General features: G+C 34.2%; 1 protein-coding gene across 2 annotated transcripts in view; it reads right to left on the reverse strand.

Annotated features, from left to right (window-relative positions):
* Positions 1 to 15,352, reverse strand: part of NEDD4 (NEDD4 E3 ubiquitin protein ligase) — a 156,653-nt gene that overhangs the window by 130,168 nt on the left and 11,133 nt on the right. The window contains exons 2-4 of one of the 2 annotated variants that reach the window (XM_067747663.1): positions 12,179 to 12,252; positions 4,563 to 4,641; positions 4,422 to 4,460 (exon numbers count right to left, since the gene is read on the reverse strand). In XM_067747663.1, the coding sequence (XP_067603764.1) occupies positions 4,422 to 4,460; positions 4,563 to 4,641; positions 12,179 to 12,252 (192 nt within the window). The remainder of the gene's footprint in view (positions 1 to 4,421; positions 4,461 to 4,562; positions 4,642 to 12,178; positions 12,253 to 15,352) is intronic. The other variant, XM_067747668.1, reaches the window with a different exon arrangement.

Below are 15,352 nucleotides of genomic sequence, written 5' to 3' on the forward strand. Positions count from 1 at the left end.
GTGGGATAGGAGCTATCATAGTAAGAAGGCCAAGTGGAAGCCTTTGAAACTGTCCTCCCTCTGGTGAAGATAGTAAATCTGAAACAATACTGACTAGATATGACAACAAAAGCACAAGGAACAAAAGAAAAGAGAAACTGAACATCATCAAAACTTAAAACTTTTGTGCTTCAAAGGATACCCTCAATAAATTCAAAAGACAACCCACAGAATGAGAGAAAATTTTTGCAAATCATGTATCTGACAAGGGACTTGTATCTAGAAATATAAAGAACTATGACAACTCAATAACAAAAAGACAAATAACCCAATTATAAAATGGGCAAAGGATCTGACTAGACATTTCTCTAAAGAAAATATACAACTGGAAAATAAGCTCATGAAAAGATGCACAACATCATTAGCCATCACGGAAATGCAGATCAAAACCACAATAAGATACCATTTCACACCCACTAGGAGGGCTGTAATAAAAAGTCAGATAATAACAAGTGTTGTCAAGCATGTGGAGAAGTGAGAACTCTCATACTCTGTTGGTGGGAATATCAAACGGTAAAGCCACTTTGGAAAACATTTTGGCAGTTTCTCATTCGATGCAGCAATCCCACTCCTAGGTATATATACTCCCCAAATGAAAATCTATGTCCACACAAAAACTTGCATCCAAATGTTCATAGCACCATTATTCATAATAGTTAAAAAGTGGAAACAACTCAGATGTCCAACTGATGCATGAATATAGCGTGGTTAACCATATAATGGAATATTATTTGGCAATAAAAAGAAATTAAGTACTGATACATGCTACAACATGGTTGAACCTTGAAAACATTACACTTAGTGAAAGAAGCCAGATACAAAGGACCACATATTATATGATATCATTTATACGAAATGTCCAAAATAGGCAAATCTCTTTAAGAGGCTGAGAGTAGATTTGGACGTTGCCTGGGAAGAGGGGCAGATCCTGGGGGAAAATGAGAAGTGACAGATGGTGGGTCTGGGGTTTATTTTTGGGGTGATGAAAATGTTCTAAAATTGATTTTGGTGATGGTTGAACAACTCTGTGAATATACTAAAAACCACTGAATTGTACACTTTGAGTGGGTGAATTGTATGTTATGTTAATTATATCTTAATAAAGCTGTTTAAAAAACAACAAAAATACTGCAACATAGTGGCAATGTCATATATTTGTACCACCACTAAAGACCTAAAGGATATAAGAGTGGTTCCTATAATATGCTCATTTAATTCTCCAGTCTGGTCCCTACAGAAACCAGATAATAGCCTCAATCACCTGCTGGTTCCTGGATACAAGGAGTCCAAGTGCCCTGACAGCAGGTATAGACTGTGGTTCAATGGAACCCTTGATATGTTCCCTAGAAAGAGAGTGCTCCCTCTGGGGACTTGGACCTCTAACTCAGCAGAGCCCACAGTTCTAGGGACAGGAAGCACACAGTCCTCCAGTGGATCTTTGGAAATGATGGTAAGTGGGGCCCCTCCTACTTCTATTCCTTTGTTCCTGGACCATGTATTCTTTCCATTGTGAACACAGCCTCATATTAGGTCTTTGGTTTAAATGATTAAACTGGCACCCCATCTTTACGGAGTATTGCCTCCATATTGGTGCTTCAGTTGTGCCTTCAGTAGGCCATTCCAGTGCTCTGTGAGGCTGCCTGCTTCTGGATGGCGTGGTAAACGCTGTGACCAATGGATCCCATGGTCATGGGTCCATTCCTGCACCTCCTTCTCTGTGAACTGGGTCCCCTGGAAGGATGAAATGTTGCATGGATTCCATCCCTATGAACACAAATTCTGTAAGCCCCCAGATGATTGTGCTGCCTGAGGTTCTGCAGACAGGAAAGGCAAATCCACATCCACAGGTAATTTGAGGAAAAATTACTGGCCCTTTCAGAATGGAAGGCACCCAATTTAATAAACTTACCACAGAATGGCTATAATCGTGAGGGCTAATGGTCTGCAGTTTTAATTTTCTTATAAAGTCTTTGGTCTGGTTTTGGTATCAGAGTAATGCTGGCAAATGTTCCTTCCTCTTCTAGTTTCAGTAAGACATTGCATAGAATTGGAATTACTTATTCATCAAATGCGTGGTAGAATTCAACCAGTGGAACTACCTGGGCTCAAAGTCTTCTTTGTTGGATGGTTTTTAACTTCAAATGCAATCTTTTAAGAGATAAACTTTTCAGGTAATTTATTTCCTATTAAAGTTTTGATGGGATATGTCTTTAAAGGAATTGATCCATTTTATCTAAGTTATTGAATTTATGGGCACAGAATTGTTCATAATATCCCTTATTTTCCATTTAATGTCTGTTGGTTCTGTAATGATGCTACTTTCTAGTTTCTTCAGGTGGAATCTTAGATTAATGGTTCAAGACCTTTCTTCTTTTCTAATATAATTTAATGCTATATATTTTTCTCTAAGCATCGCTTTAGCTGCATCCTACAAATTTTGATTTTTTTTTTTTTTACTGAAGTACAGTTGATTTACAATGTTGTGTTAGTTTCTGGTGTACAGCAAAGTGATTCAGATATATATATATATTTTTTTTCTTTTTCATATTCTTTTACATTATGGTTTATTACAGGATACTAAATATAGTTCCCTGTGCTATGTAGTAGGACCTTGTTCTTTATCTGTTTTATATATAGTAGTTTGTATCTGCTAATCCCAAACTCCTAATTTATCCCTTCTCCACCCTCTTTCCCCTTTGGTAACCGTAAGTTTGTTTTGTATGTCTTTGAATCTGTTTCTATTTCGTAAATAAGTTTGTTTGTGTCATATTTTAGATTCCACATATAAATGATACCATATGGTATTTGTCTTTCTCTTTCTGACTTACTTCACTTAGTATGATAATCTCTAGGTCCATCCATGTTGCTGCAAATGGCATTATTTCATTCTCTTTTATGGCTGAGTAGTATTCCATTGTGTATATATATATAACATCTTCTTTATCCATTTGATGCTGTATTTTTATTTCATGCTATTAAAATATCTTCTAATCCCTCTTGACAATTCTTATTTGACTCATGGATTACTTAGAAGTGTGTTGTTTAACTTCCAAATATTTGCGGATTTTTCAGACATTTTTGTGTTACTAATTTGTACTTTAATTCCATTATAATCAGAGACCATACTTTGCATGATTTAAATTCTTTTAATATTGTTGAGGTTTGGGTTTTGGCCCAGCATACTCAGTAAATATTCCATGTGCAATTTTAAAGACCATGTGTTCTGCTGCTGTTGGGTGGAAAGTCTATAAATGTCAATTAAATAAAACTGATTTGATCGTGTTGTTCAGGACTTCTGTATCTTTACTGAATTTTTTGTCTACTTATCCTACCAATTACTGAGAGAAGAGCATTTAGTTTTCCAAGTATAATTCTCGTATTTTTCCTCAGCTTAGAATAACTTTATCACACTGTCATTCCTGAAGGATATTTTTGTTAGATATAGAATTTGGAGTTGACTATTCTTTTTTCTTTGCTACCTTAATTACCCTGTTTCATCACAGTTTCTGATGATAAATCCATAGTTATATGAATCATTGTTCCCATATACATGTCATTGTCAGTTTGAGGGCCCTCCTGGGAACCTGAAATAAGTGCTGACTGGAGTTTGCTCTTATGGGATAGTGAGGCGGGGTGAGGAGGAAGGCAGGAATGTGACTGGAGGGTGTATAAGAAGAAATGTATCCACTTGTTGGTAGGCCTTCATCATCTCTTGCCTGGATCAGTGTATTTAACAAAAGACTGGGGACCTCCCTGGTGGCGCAGTGGTTAAGAATACGCCTGCCAATGCAGGGGACGTGGGTTCGATCCCTGGTCCGGGAAGGTCCTACGTGCTGTGGAGCAATTAAGCCCATGCACCACAACTACTGAGCCTGCATGCCATAACTACTGAATCCCACGTGCCTAGAGCCCGTGCTTCACAACAAGAGAAGCCACCACAATGAGAAGCCTGTGCACTGCAACGAAGAGTAGCCCCCGCTCACCGCAACCAGAGAAAGCCTGTGTGCAGCAACAAACACCCAACACAGCCAAAAATAAATAAATAAATAAACAAATGACTGGAGAGACACAAATATTGCATCATCTTTAAAATCAAACTCTGCAAAATTCGAATAAGACTGTTCTCTAAATCAGAATTAAATTAGAATAAGATAATTCCAGGTTTACAATTATCCTTTACCTCTTCATTACCTTACATATGTTTTTCATAATAAGATAAATGGTTCCAGGGCCATGTCAAAATGGGGATACCTAGATTTAAGTCTTTTAAATTTTTACAAATTCTTACAAGATACATTTAAGAATACTGTAAGTGAGAACTTATCATTCTAACCTACTGAGAAAAATCTTTGTTGTTATAATGAAATAAAATGCATACTTACTCTGAATAATATTTCTTCATTCCATTTTGGATTCAAAGTCTAAAAGACAATAAACATATTATAACTAACTGTTTAATATTTTGTCATATAAAAATAAAACAAAGTATATTTTTGAAAAATTTGAATACTGCTAAGTCTAACCTTTTTAATGGTTTTCGTTTGCACACTTGTAAAAACTCCATTCACTGGGTCATATAACGTCACTCTCACATAAGGATCACTGTTAAAATTAAAAAAAAAAAAAGTTAATTGTTGCTTATTCCCAAACTCAGGTTACTCGAACTGTAAAAATCACAGAATTTTCCTTGTTAACAATTTCTACAGTTACTTCCTACACTTAAAAGTAAGGGTTCCTTAGGCAGGGGTAAGTAATTATAGCAATCTTTGCATTTTGTTAAAAAGCTGAAATACCATGTTAGTGAAATAGACAAAGAATTAGAAAGAAAACCTTTTAATCACAATTTAATGATTTCCAACCTCTTCAGATTTTTGAAGTTTTGTTTTATCTTTATTATATGTCTTCCTCTTTTGGGTTAAGAAGGTTGATTCAATGATTCTCAAGAACAGCTTTGCAAGACCTCAGGTTGCTCCAAGTTATCTCATGGGTATAAACTCGTTTTACAAAATAAAGGCAAAGTGCTTCAGTTCAAAATAATTATATGATATGTAACCCCTTGTACAAAGAGACATGGAGAAGGAAAACCTTGTGATATTTAGGTTTGCAAAGCAAAAGACTTTAGACATTTTACTTGTCCATGGTCAAATTTCTCCCATTTCTCTTGGGGATCCCAAGTACCCACCATTCTCCACCACAAACTCCCTCCTCCCATTTCCTTATACAACCTTACCTTTTACTTTAATTGACAAAAATCAAAGTCATTGTAATACTCCCAACATCCTGGTATTTATCAGAGCCCATCTTACCCCTAACCTCAGTGATGCTGGTATTTCACCCAATCGCCCTTGTCCAGTTTCCTCCCACTTCCTCTGGAACCTTACATCATCTATTTTGACTTCTCCCTTTTATATCTCCAGCTTTTCTTTGACCTAGGTTTTTCCAGTCATAGAAATGTTATTAAACCCCCTCAACTCCTTGACTCTCCTTCCTGCCTCCAGCAAAGCAAACTAGATTTCTTTTCTTTCTGTCTCAAACTTTCCAAGAGAATAATCTGTAATAATAATAACAATTAACATTTATATAGCAATTACTCTGTGCCAGGCACTGTTCTAAACAGTTTATATATATTAAATTTTGGAATCCTTATAACGACCTATGAGGTAGGTATGATTATTATCTCTATTTTACACAGAGAGGTAAGTCAACTCATCCCAGATCACACAGCTAGGAAGCGGAAAAGCAAGAACTGAAACTCAAGCACCTGGCTCCAGAGGCCCTGCGCTTAACCGTGATGGCATACGACCTCTCTTTCTTCATTTCCTCAACTCCCAGTGCTCTTCACAGCCCTATAATCTGGTTTCCACCTCTTTCCTTCAGATCCATTCCTTGAAAAGTCACCAATCTTGCTAAAACAATAGACACTTTCTAGGCACTTATTTTACTGGTCCTCTGTAGGTTTGATAATACTGACCATTTCCTCCTTGAAACTCATCTCGTTTAGCTTTCATGACGCAAGTCCCTTCTGGTTCTCCCTTTTGTTCTCTCTACATATTTCCTTCACAATCTCATCCGTGGTTTTAACAACTAACTACATCCTGTCAAATATAAATATAAAACATAAATATAAATATATATTCCTGATCTCGCCACCCAGCTAGACACTTCCACCTGGACAGTCCACAGACAATGTCTGTTCAAGAGTTTTGCCTATTTTTAATTGGCCATTTTATCATATTATTATTGAGTTGTAAGAGGTCTTTATATACTGTGAATTAAAGGCCTTTGTCAGATATATGTTTTGAAAACATTTTCTCCCAATCTGTGGCTTGCCTCTTCCCTTCCTTAACTGTGTCTTTCAAACAACAAAAGTTTTTAATTCTGATGAAGTCTGTTTCAACATTTTTCTTTCTAAATTTTAGGTTCATATTTTCTGAGTTCCATTCAAGAAATCTTTGTGTAACTCAGTAGAGCAAATATTTTCTCCTATGTCTTCTTCTAGAAGTTTATTAATTTTAGCTCTTATTAATTTTCTATATTATGTGTGATAAGGAAAGAGCTTCATTTTGTTCCATATAGATAACCACTTGTTCTAGTATCATGTACTTAAAAGACTATCCTTTCTGTTGAATTACCTTAATGCTTAAAGCAACTGACCATATACATGTATATGTGTATGTGTGTGGGGGGGTGTGTGTACTTCTACACTCTTTATTCTAGTCCACTGAACAATATATCTGTTCTCATGCCAATGCTACTTTGTCTTGATTACCTATAGCTATATAAAAGTCTTGAAATTATGTAGCAAAAGTTCTCCACCTATGTTCTTCTTTTTCAAAATTGTTTTGGCTATTCTATGTCCTTTGACTTTCCATAACAATACTGGAATCAGCTTATCCATTTCTCAAAAAAAAACATGCCTGGGATTTTGATTGGGGTTGAGCCAAATCTATTCAATTTGGAGAGAAATACAACTCTAACAATAATGAATCTTCCAATCCATGAATATGAAAATATTTATCCATCGATTTAGATCTTCAGTTTTGCTCAGGAATGTTTTATAGTTTTCAGTGTACAGTGCTTGCAAATCTTTTGTTAAATTTATTTCTAAGTTTTAAATTTTTATATTATTGTAAACAGAGATTTAAAAAATTCATTTTCCAATTGTTAATTCATTGACAGGATATAACAATATGACTAATTTTGGTACACTGGCTTTGTATCTTGTGGCCTTATATTTTAGTTCTAGCAGCTTCTTTGAGATTCCTTAGGGTTTTCTATGTACATGATCAGACAGTCTACAAGTAAAAAGTTTCTTCCTTTTCAGTCTGCATTATTTTTATTTCTTTTCCTAGTCATATTACTTGGCTAGGACATCCAGTACAGTGTTGAACTGAATGTGAGCTTCTTATTCCTGAGTTTAAGTTTAAGCATTCAGACTGTCATCACTGGGCATGATATTAGCTATTGTCTTTCTCACAGAAAACCTTAATCATGTCTACAACTCCCATCTATCCCTAGTTTGCTAAGACTTTGTATCATGATTGGGTACTGAATTTTGTCAGATGCTTTTTTTGTTTTTATTGAAATGATCATGTTTTTCTTTTATTCTATTAATATCGTATATTACATTGATTAATTTTCATATGTTAAACTAATTCTGCATTTTATTATTAGTTTGTTGAGAGTTTTTATCACAAAAGGGTGTTGAACGTTGACAAATGTACTTTCTACACCTATTGAAATGATCATGCATTTTTTTCCTTCTGTGCTATATTAATGTGATGATTTACAGTGGTTGACTTTTTTCAAATGTTGAACAAACCTTATATTCATAGGAAAAATCCCACCTGATCATATATTGCTATATATGGTTCAATATAGGGCTACTGAAGTTTTCTATTTCTTCTGTGATCAGTTTTGGCAATTTCTATCTTTCAAAGATTTTGTCTACTTCATTTAAGTTGTGCATGATTCTTTATTGGCATGAAGTTGTGCACAGTGTTCCCTTTCTGTCTTTTTCATTTCCATAGGGTCTATAGCAATGCCTCTGCTTTTGTTCCATTATGGTAATTTGTGCCTTCTCTCTTTTTTGCTCTTGATTGGTCTAGCTTGAAGTTTAAAATTTTTATTGATCCCTTCAAGGAATGAGCTTTTCATTTCAATGATTTTTTCCTATCATTGTCCATTTTCTATTTCACTAATTTCTGCCCTTATCATTATTTTCTTCCTTCTACTTACTTTGGAATTAATTTGCCCTTCTTTTTTCTGATTTCTTAATCTCAGAACTCAAGCCATTCATTTAGATCTTACTCCTTTACTAAGTTTAGATCTTACTCCTTTTCTAAGTTAAACATTTTAAAACTATAAATTTTCCTCTAATACTTTAGCTGCATCTCACAAATTTTGATGTTGCTATATTTTAATTTCATTCAGTTCAAAATGTTTTCTAATTTATCTTTTGATTCCTTCTTTGACTTATAAACAAAACAAAGTGTATTGTTTTATTTCCAAATATTTGGGATGTTATTGGTTTTTAACTTAATTCCACTGTTATCAGAGAACATCTCCATATGATTTAAATCTTTTCTAAATTCTTGAGATTCGTCCTGTGGTCTTATACATCGCCTATATTGGTGAATGTACCATATGCCCTTGAAAATAATGTAAATTTTGCACTTGTTTGATTTACTGTTTTATTGCCCAGCATAATATGGCAGACAGACTCTAGGGTGGCTCCTTTTATCCCCACCTCCTAATGTTCATGCCTTTTGTGGTCCCCTCCTCGTAAATGCGGGAAGGATTGTGTATTCTAACCAATAATTATATCAAAAGTGACAAAATGTATGTGGTTACATTACCAAAGATTGTAACCCATCTTGCTAGGAGACTTTCTCTCCTATGATAGCTTTGAAGAAGCAAGCTGCTATCCTGTGAGCTGTCATATGAAGGCCATGTGACAAGAAACTTAGGATGGCCTCTGGCTGACAGCCAGCAAAAAACTGAAGCCCTCAATCTGGCAGTCTGAAAGAATTGAATGCTGCCAACAACCACATGAGCTTGGAAGTGTATGCTTCCCCAAACAAGCCTCAGATGAAACCACAGCCCTGGCCAATGCCTGACTGCAGATTTTCAAGACCTTGAAGCAGACGACCCAGTTAAACCATGCACAGACTCTGTGACCCACAGAAACTATGAAATCATAAATAATGTGTTCTTCTAAGCTGCTATATTTGAGGTAATTATAGTTGTGCAGCAATCGATAAATAATGTGAATATACCATGTGCACTTGAAAAGAATGTGTATTTGGCGGTTGTCAGGAAGTGTTCTCTGCATCAAAGTTCATAACATTGTTCAACTTACTGTTCTTGTTTTTTTTTTTATCTTGTTTTATTAACTGCTGAGAGAGAGCTAATGTTTCCAACTATGATTGTGGAATTTTTTCTCTCTCCCTCTAATTCTGTCAACTTTTGCTTCATGTATTTTCAAGTTCTCTTGGCAGGAACATAAAACTTTATGATTGTTTTATCTTCTTGATGAATTTATTCTTATATTGTTGTGAAATATCTGGAAATAATTTTTGTGTTGAAATCTCTTTTATCAGATATTAAAATATCCACTTCAGTCTTCACATGCTTGTTTGTATGGCTATGCATCCCTTCTCTTTCAACTTACCTGTGTCTTTATATTTTAAGTGCATCATTTATAGACAGCATTTAGTTGGGTCTTCTTTTTCAATCCATTCTAATAACTTCTACCTCATATTCACCTTAGTCCATTAATGTTTAATGTAATTATTGTTATGATTAGATTTAGGTGTATCAAATTATTACTAGTTTTCTATTCTTTCCTCTCCCCTTTCTCTCTCTCTCTCTTTTTTGATCATTTGTTCTTTTCCTGGCCTTTTGTTTAACTATTTTATTTTTTCAAGAATTTTATTTTAAAATTTCTATTGCTTTTTAATCTGTAATTCTTTACATTATTTTATTTATTTTTTTATTTTTATTTTTTTTGCGGTACACGGGCCTCTCACTGCTGTGGCCTCTCCCGTTGCGGAGCACAGGCTCTGGACGCGCAGGCTCAGCAGCCATGGCTCACGGGCCTAGCCGCTCCGTGGTATGTGGGATCTTCCCGGACTGGGGCACGAACCCGTGTCCCCTGCATCAGCAGGCGGACTCTCAACCACTGCGCCACCAGGGAAGCCCTACATTATTTTTTAGTGATTTATCTAGGTATTACAATATACATGCTTACTTTTTATTCCACTTACACTTAATATAGTAAACTCTACTAAAAAGGTTCATAATGCATACCATCCCTGTCCTTTATGCCATAGTTGTTATGTGTATTCCAATACATATAACACAATACAATACAAAACAGTAAGTTGTGATATAAACAGGCATATGTTTTTTCTAAAAAATTATGATGAAAAGAGCAAAAAGTCTTTCACATGTTTCTAGATATTTACCATTTCTGATGCTCTTCATTCCTTTCTGAGGATCTGAATTTCCATCTTATATCTACCTCTTTAGTTGGGAGAATTTTCTTTAGCTTTTATTATAGTGCAGGTCTGCCAATGACAAAGTCTCATAGTTTTCTTTTACCTGAAAATGTTATTTTGTCATCATCCTGAAGAATATTTTCACTGAATATAGTACAGAACTCTAGATTGACAGCTATTCTATTGTTCCATTTTCTTCTGGCCTCCATAGTTTCTGGTGAGAAGTCAGTACTCAACTGAGTTATAGGTCCCTTGTATGTAATTTGTCATTTTCTGAGTTTCTTCTGTCAGAATTTTTCTTTATACTTTGTTTTCAACAGCTTGACTATTATGTGCCTCAGTATGTTCTTCTCAGTGTTTATCCTGCTTGGTGTTTTTTTGGTACTATAAACTTGTGTCATTCATCAAATTTGGAAAAAATTTGGCCATTATTTCTTCAAACAACATTTTGCCTCATTCTCTCTCCTCTATTTCTAGGACTCCAGGTACATGTATGTTAGACTGTTCAATATTATCTAACAAGTCCCTGAGGCTCTGTTCACTCAAAAAATTTTTTAAATCTTTGTTTCTCTCTCATCTCCGGTTGGGAAATCATTTCTATTGATCTATCTTTAAGTTCAATTAATTTTTCCTCGTCATCTCCATTCTGCTATTAATTTCATCCAAGAATTTTCATTTCAAATATTATATTTTTCAGTTCTAGAATTTTCATTTTTTATGGGTTCTATTTCATTCCTGAGATTTCCAATCTTTTGACTTATTGTGAGCATATTTTCTTTTCTCTACTGAGAATGTGTTTCGTTTTCCTGGCTTTTTATAAATTACATAGCTTTGGATTATATCTTAGACATTATAAATGTTACATTGTGGAGACTGTGGATACTGTACTTTCTCTTTGATGAGAATTTGTTTGTTTTTATCATGTAATTAATTATCTTACTTGGACAAGAACCACAAGCTCTGTTTCTTGGGCAGCAACCCTGATCTCTGTTCAGATCTTTTGTCCTCCAATGAGTTGTTTTGAATCTGCTATCATGTGTGTGATTCAGGGTCAGCCAAAATGTCAGTGGACATAGTTTGGGAATTTCCTCTCCAGTTCTCTCCCTTCCAGAATCCCCACCATTGTCATGTTTTCTTCAGAGTAAGTCTTCTGATTTCCCAGGCTATGAATATTATAATTTTTCCATGTTCTGATTCCATGTGGCCTCAGACTAATTCATAAAATTGGAGACTCACTCAGTACAACTCCACACCTCCAAACATGGACTCTCCACTAGACTCTCTACCTGCTCTGTTCGCTCTCCACTGCCTTTAACTTGCTGGTTTTTATAATATGTTCAGAGTCTATGGTTGTTATCTGCAAAAGGATTCGTCTGTTAGAATTTTACTGATTCTCAGAAACAGAACTCAATAATGTATCTTATAACTACCACTCTCAGTTATACCTTTGCCTAAGTTCACAAACTCTGCAATTCAGATGTCAAGGAATTTAGTAAACCACCAACTAGAAACATTATTCTACCTCATAAAACAGCTTACTAATAATATTACTCAATTTTTCATCTAACCAAAGTTTGGAAAAAAACTAATTAATAAATACAAAGTTTTAAAATTACAACCCAACTTCTTACACTTACCTAGCTCCCAAGATATCCTTTTTGGCAAGGCCTATTCCAGCTATAACTTTTACCCTCACAATTCGGGAATTTTCCTAAAATACAAAAATTTATATTTTATTTTCATATATTTATAACTTACTCAAGACACATTATCTTTATATATATGTGTGTGTATATGTGTGTGTATATATATATATATATATATCAAATAAGGTAACAGGATATTAAAATTAACTGGAAGAATCTTTTTCAGGAATTAATTTGATTAAAAGCTATATAAAGGAAAATAAAAACTATATTGTTATTTGTAATGACTTGATTATCTACAAAGAAAAGCCAAAAAAGCTAGAGCCAAATTGTTATAATGACTAAGAATTTATCATTGCTTCCAAGAAAATCTAAAGCCAAATTATTGGAACTGATATAGATTTATCATTGTTGCTAGGTACAGGATAACACAAAATTTAGAGTTCATAATCATCTGTAATAATTACTTTGGTAATTATTTTAAAAATCCCTTTCAGTAAACTATATATTAAATAAAACTATAATGTATTGATATTTTAATGTAGGAAACATTAAATTTCTTGGGTATCATAATAGTATCATGAGGTTTTATATAAGAATGTCTTACTTTTTTTTTCTTTTTTTTGCGGTATGCGGGCCTCTCACTGTTGTGGCCTCTCCTGTTGCAGAGCACAGGCTCTAGACGTGCAAGCTCAGCGGCCATGGCTCATGGGCCCAGCCACTCTGTGGCATGTGGGATCTTCCCAGACTGGGGCACGAACCCGTGTCCCCTGCATCGGCAGGCAGACTCTCAACCACTGTGCCACCAAGGAAGCCCAAGAATGTCTTACTTTTAAGAGATACATATTTAAGTATTTAGGGACAAAGTAAGATAAAGTCTGCAACTTACTCTTAAATGGCTCAGCAAACAAAAAGTTGAACATGAGCGTATGTGTGTGTGTATGGAAATAAAAGGAATAAGCAAAATGTTACCAATTTATGGATCTAGCTGATGGGTAATCAAGTGTTCATTATACTATTCTTTTTATTGTCTCATAGATTTGAAATTTTTCAAATAAAAAGGTGAGTAAAAAAATACTATAAAACAGAATACACATTTAAAAAATTCACAAGTAAGCAAAACTGTTAGATACATTGAAATAAAATTAATAAAAGTCAAAAACCTTTATGGATAAAATTTGTAAATTATTGAAGAAAATAAGAAAAATATAAATAAATGAAGGAATTCACTGTGTTCATGGAAGTAAATATTTAATATTATTATCTGTTTTCTCCAAAGTAAATTATAAATTCAATACAATTTCAACTCCCCTCCTTGAATTATTTCATAGATCTTAACAAATGATTCTAAAATTCATAGGGAAAAGTGAGAATGAGTAAAGAGGTAAACTATAGCATTTGATCACTATCTTATACTATATCTAAAAACAAATTGCAGATACATCAAATTCTAAAAGTGAAAAAGAAAACTTTAAAAATTTAATAAGATACTTTAGAATATTTCTGACATTGGAGTAGGAAAGGATTAAAAAAATACAAACTCTAATGGAAAAAATTGTTAGATTTGACACTAAAATTATGTTTATATATTTCATATGGAAAAAGATGCCATGAACAAAATGAAAAGACAAGGGGACACACGGGGTGGAAATATCTAAAATATATACACCATGGACAAATTATGATTATCCAGATTATATAAAGAACTCCTAAAAGCCACTAAGTGAAGTTTAAACAACATAATACAAGAAATCATAGAGAATGGCCAATAAACACATAAAAAGATCCTCAATTTCATCAGTAATAAAAGAGACCTCTAGTGTAAGTGCTGCCAAAGCAAGCACAAGAGAGAACTCTAATACACTGTTGGTGGGGGTATAAACTGAAGAATAACTTTGAAGAGATATTTGGCAATATCTACTAAAAGTTCTAAATCAATAACCCAGGAACTGCACTTTTAGATATAACCCCTAGATAAACTCTCACTCATGTACACAAGGCCATAAGTACAACAGTATTCACAGTAGCATTTATAAGATCAACAAATGTGAAATAAATGTCACCCAACAGACAGCAATCTAACTGATTTTATTCTAAAATTATTCCATCAGCCAGATGAATGGGAAGAAAATGTGGTACACACACACACACACACACACACACACACACACACACAATGGAATACTACTCAGCCATAAAAAAGAACGAAAATTTGCCATTTGCAGCAACATAGGTGGACTTGCAGGGCATTATGCTAAGTGAACTGAGTCACACAGAGAAAGAAAAATACTGTTTGATATCACTTGTATGTGGAATCTTAAAAAATACAACAAACTACTGAATAAAACAAAAAAGAAGCAGACAGATATAGAGAACAAACTAGTGGTTACCAGTGGGGAGAGGCAGGGAGGGGCAATATAAGAGTTTGGGGCACAAACTATTGGGTGTAAGATAGGCTCAAGGATGTATTGTACATCATGGGGAATATAGCCAATATTCTGTAATAACTAAATGGAAAGTAATCTTTTAAAACTGCATAAAAATTTTAAAAAATAATAAAATTATTCCATCAGCAAGTAGTAGGTCATATTCCTTTCTGAGGAGAGATCTGGGTGGGGGAAAATATACATATCATAGGGTATTTATTTCAATCTTCTTCCATTTCTAAATACTTAGACCCACCCTTATTCCTGGAGGTTTCATTGAATAAATATGATAACAGAAATATTCTATCAGCTTCAAAACTCAGATGACAAATTCAGATAACACAAAAATCCTTGACTAGAGATGCTCGATATTTTATAACTTTCCTCCATCACCAAATATAATTAAATATACAGCTGATCTTGCAAGTAAGAAGAGAAATCCTCAAGTATCAGAAATAAAGATAGAATTGAAAATCAGAGAGGAAAACATAAACTGAAATTTCAGTTTTCTGTGGGAACTGATTTCCAAAAATCTGAGGAGATTTACAGAACTACCATTTTTTTCCTGTAAGGTCATTGAATAATTAGGCCAATTAAAATATTCTATTGGCCCTACAGCTGAATTCTCCTATACCAGTTGACTGGAAAGTGGCTATACTTTATAGCAAGACTGATTCTGAAAATCAGAAATCTTTTCTCTGATGACTTAATAAGTAAAATGTTTTTCAAGTGGTAAAGT

This window comes from Pseudorca crassidens, chromosome 1, assembly GCF_039906515.1.
Source record: "Pseudorca crassidens isolate mPseCra1 chromosome 1, mPseCra1.hap1, whole genome shotgun sequence".
In the NCBI taxonomy this organism is placed as follows: Eukaryota; Metazoa; Chordata; class Mammalia; order Artiodactyla; family Delphinidae; genus Pseudorca; species Pseudorca crassidens.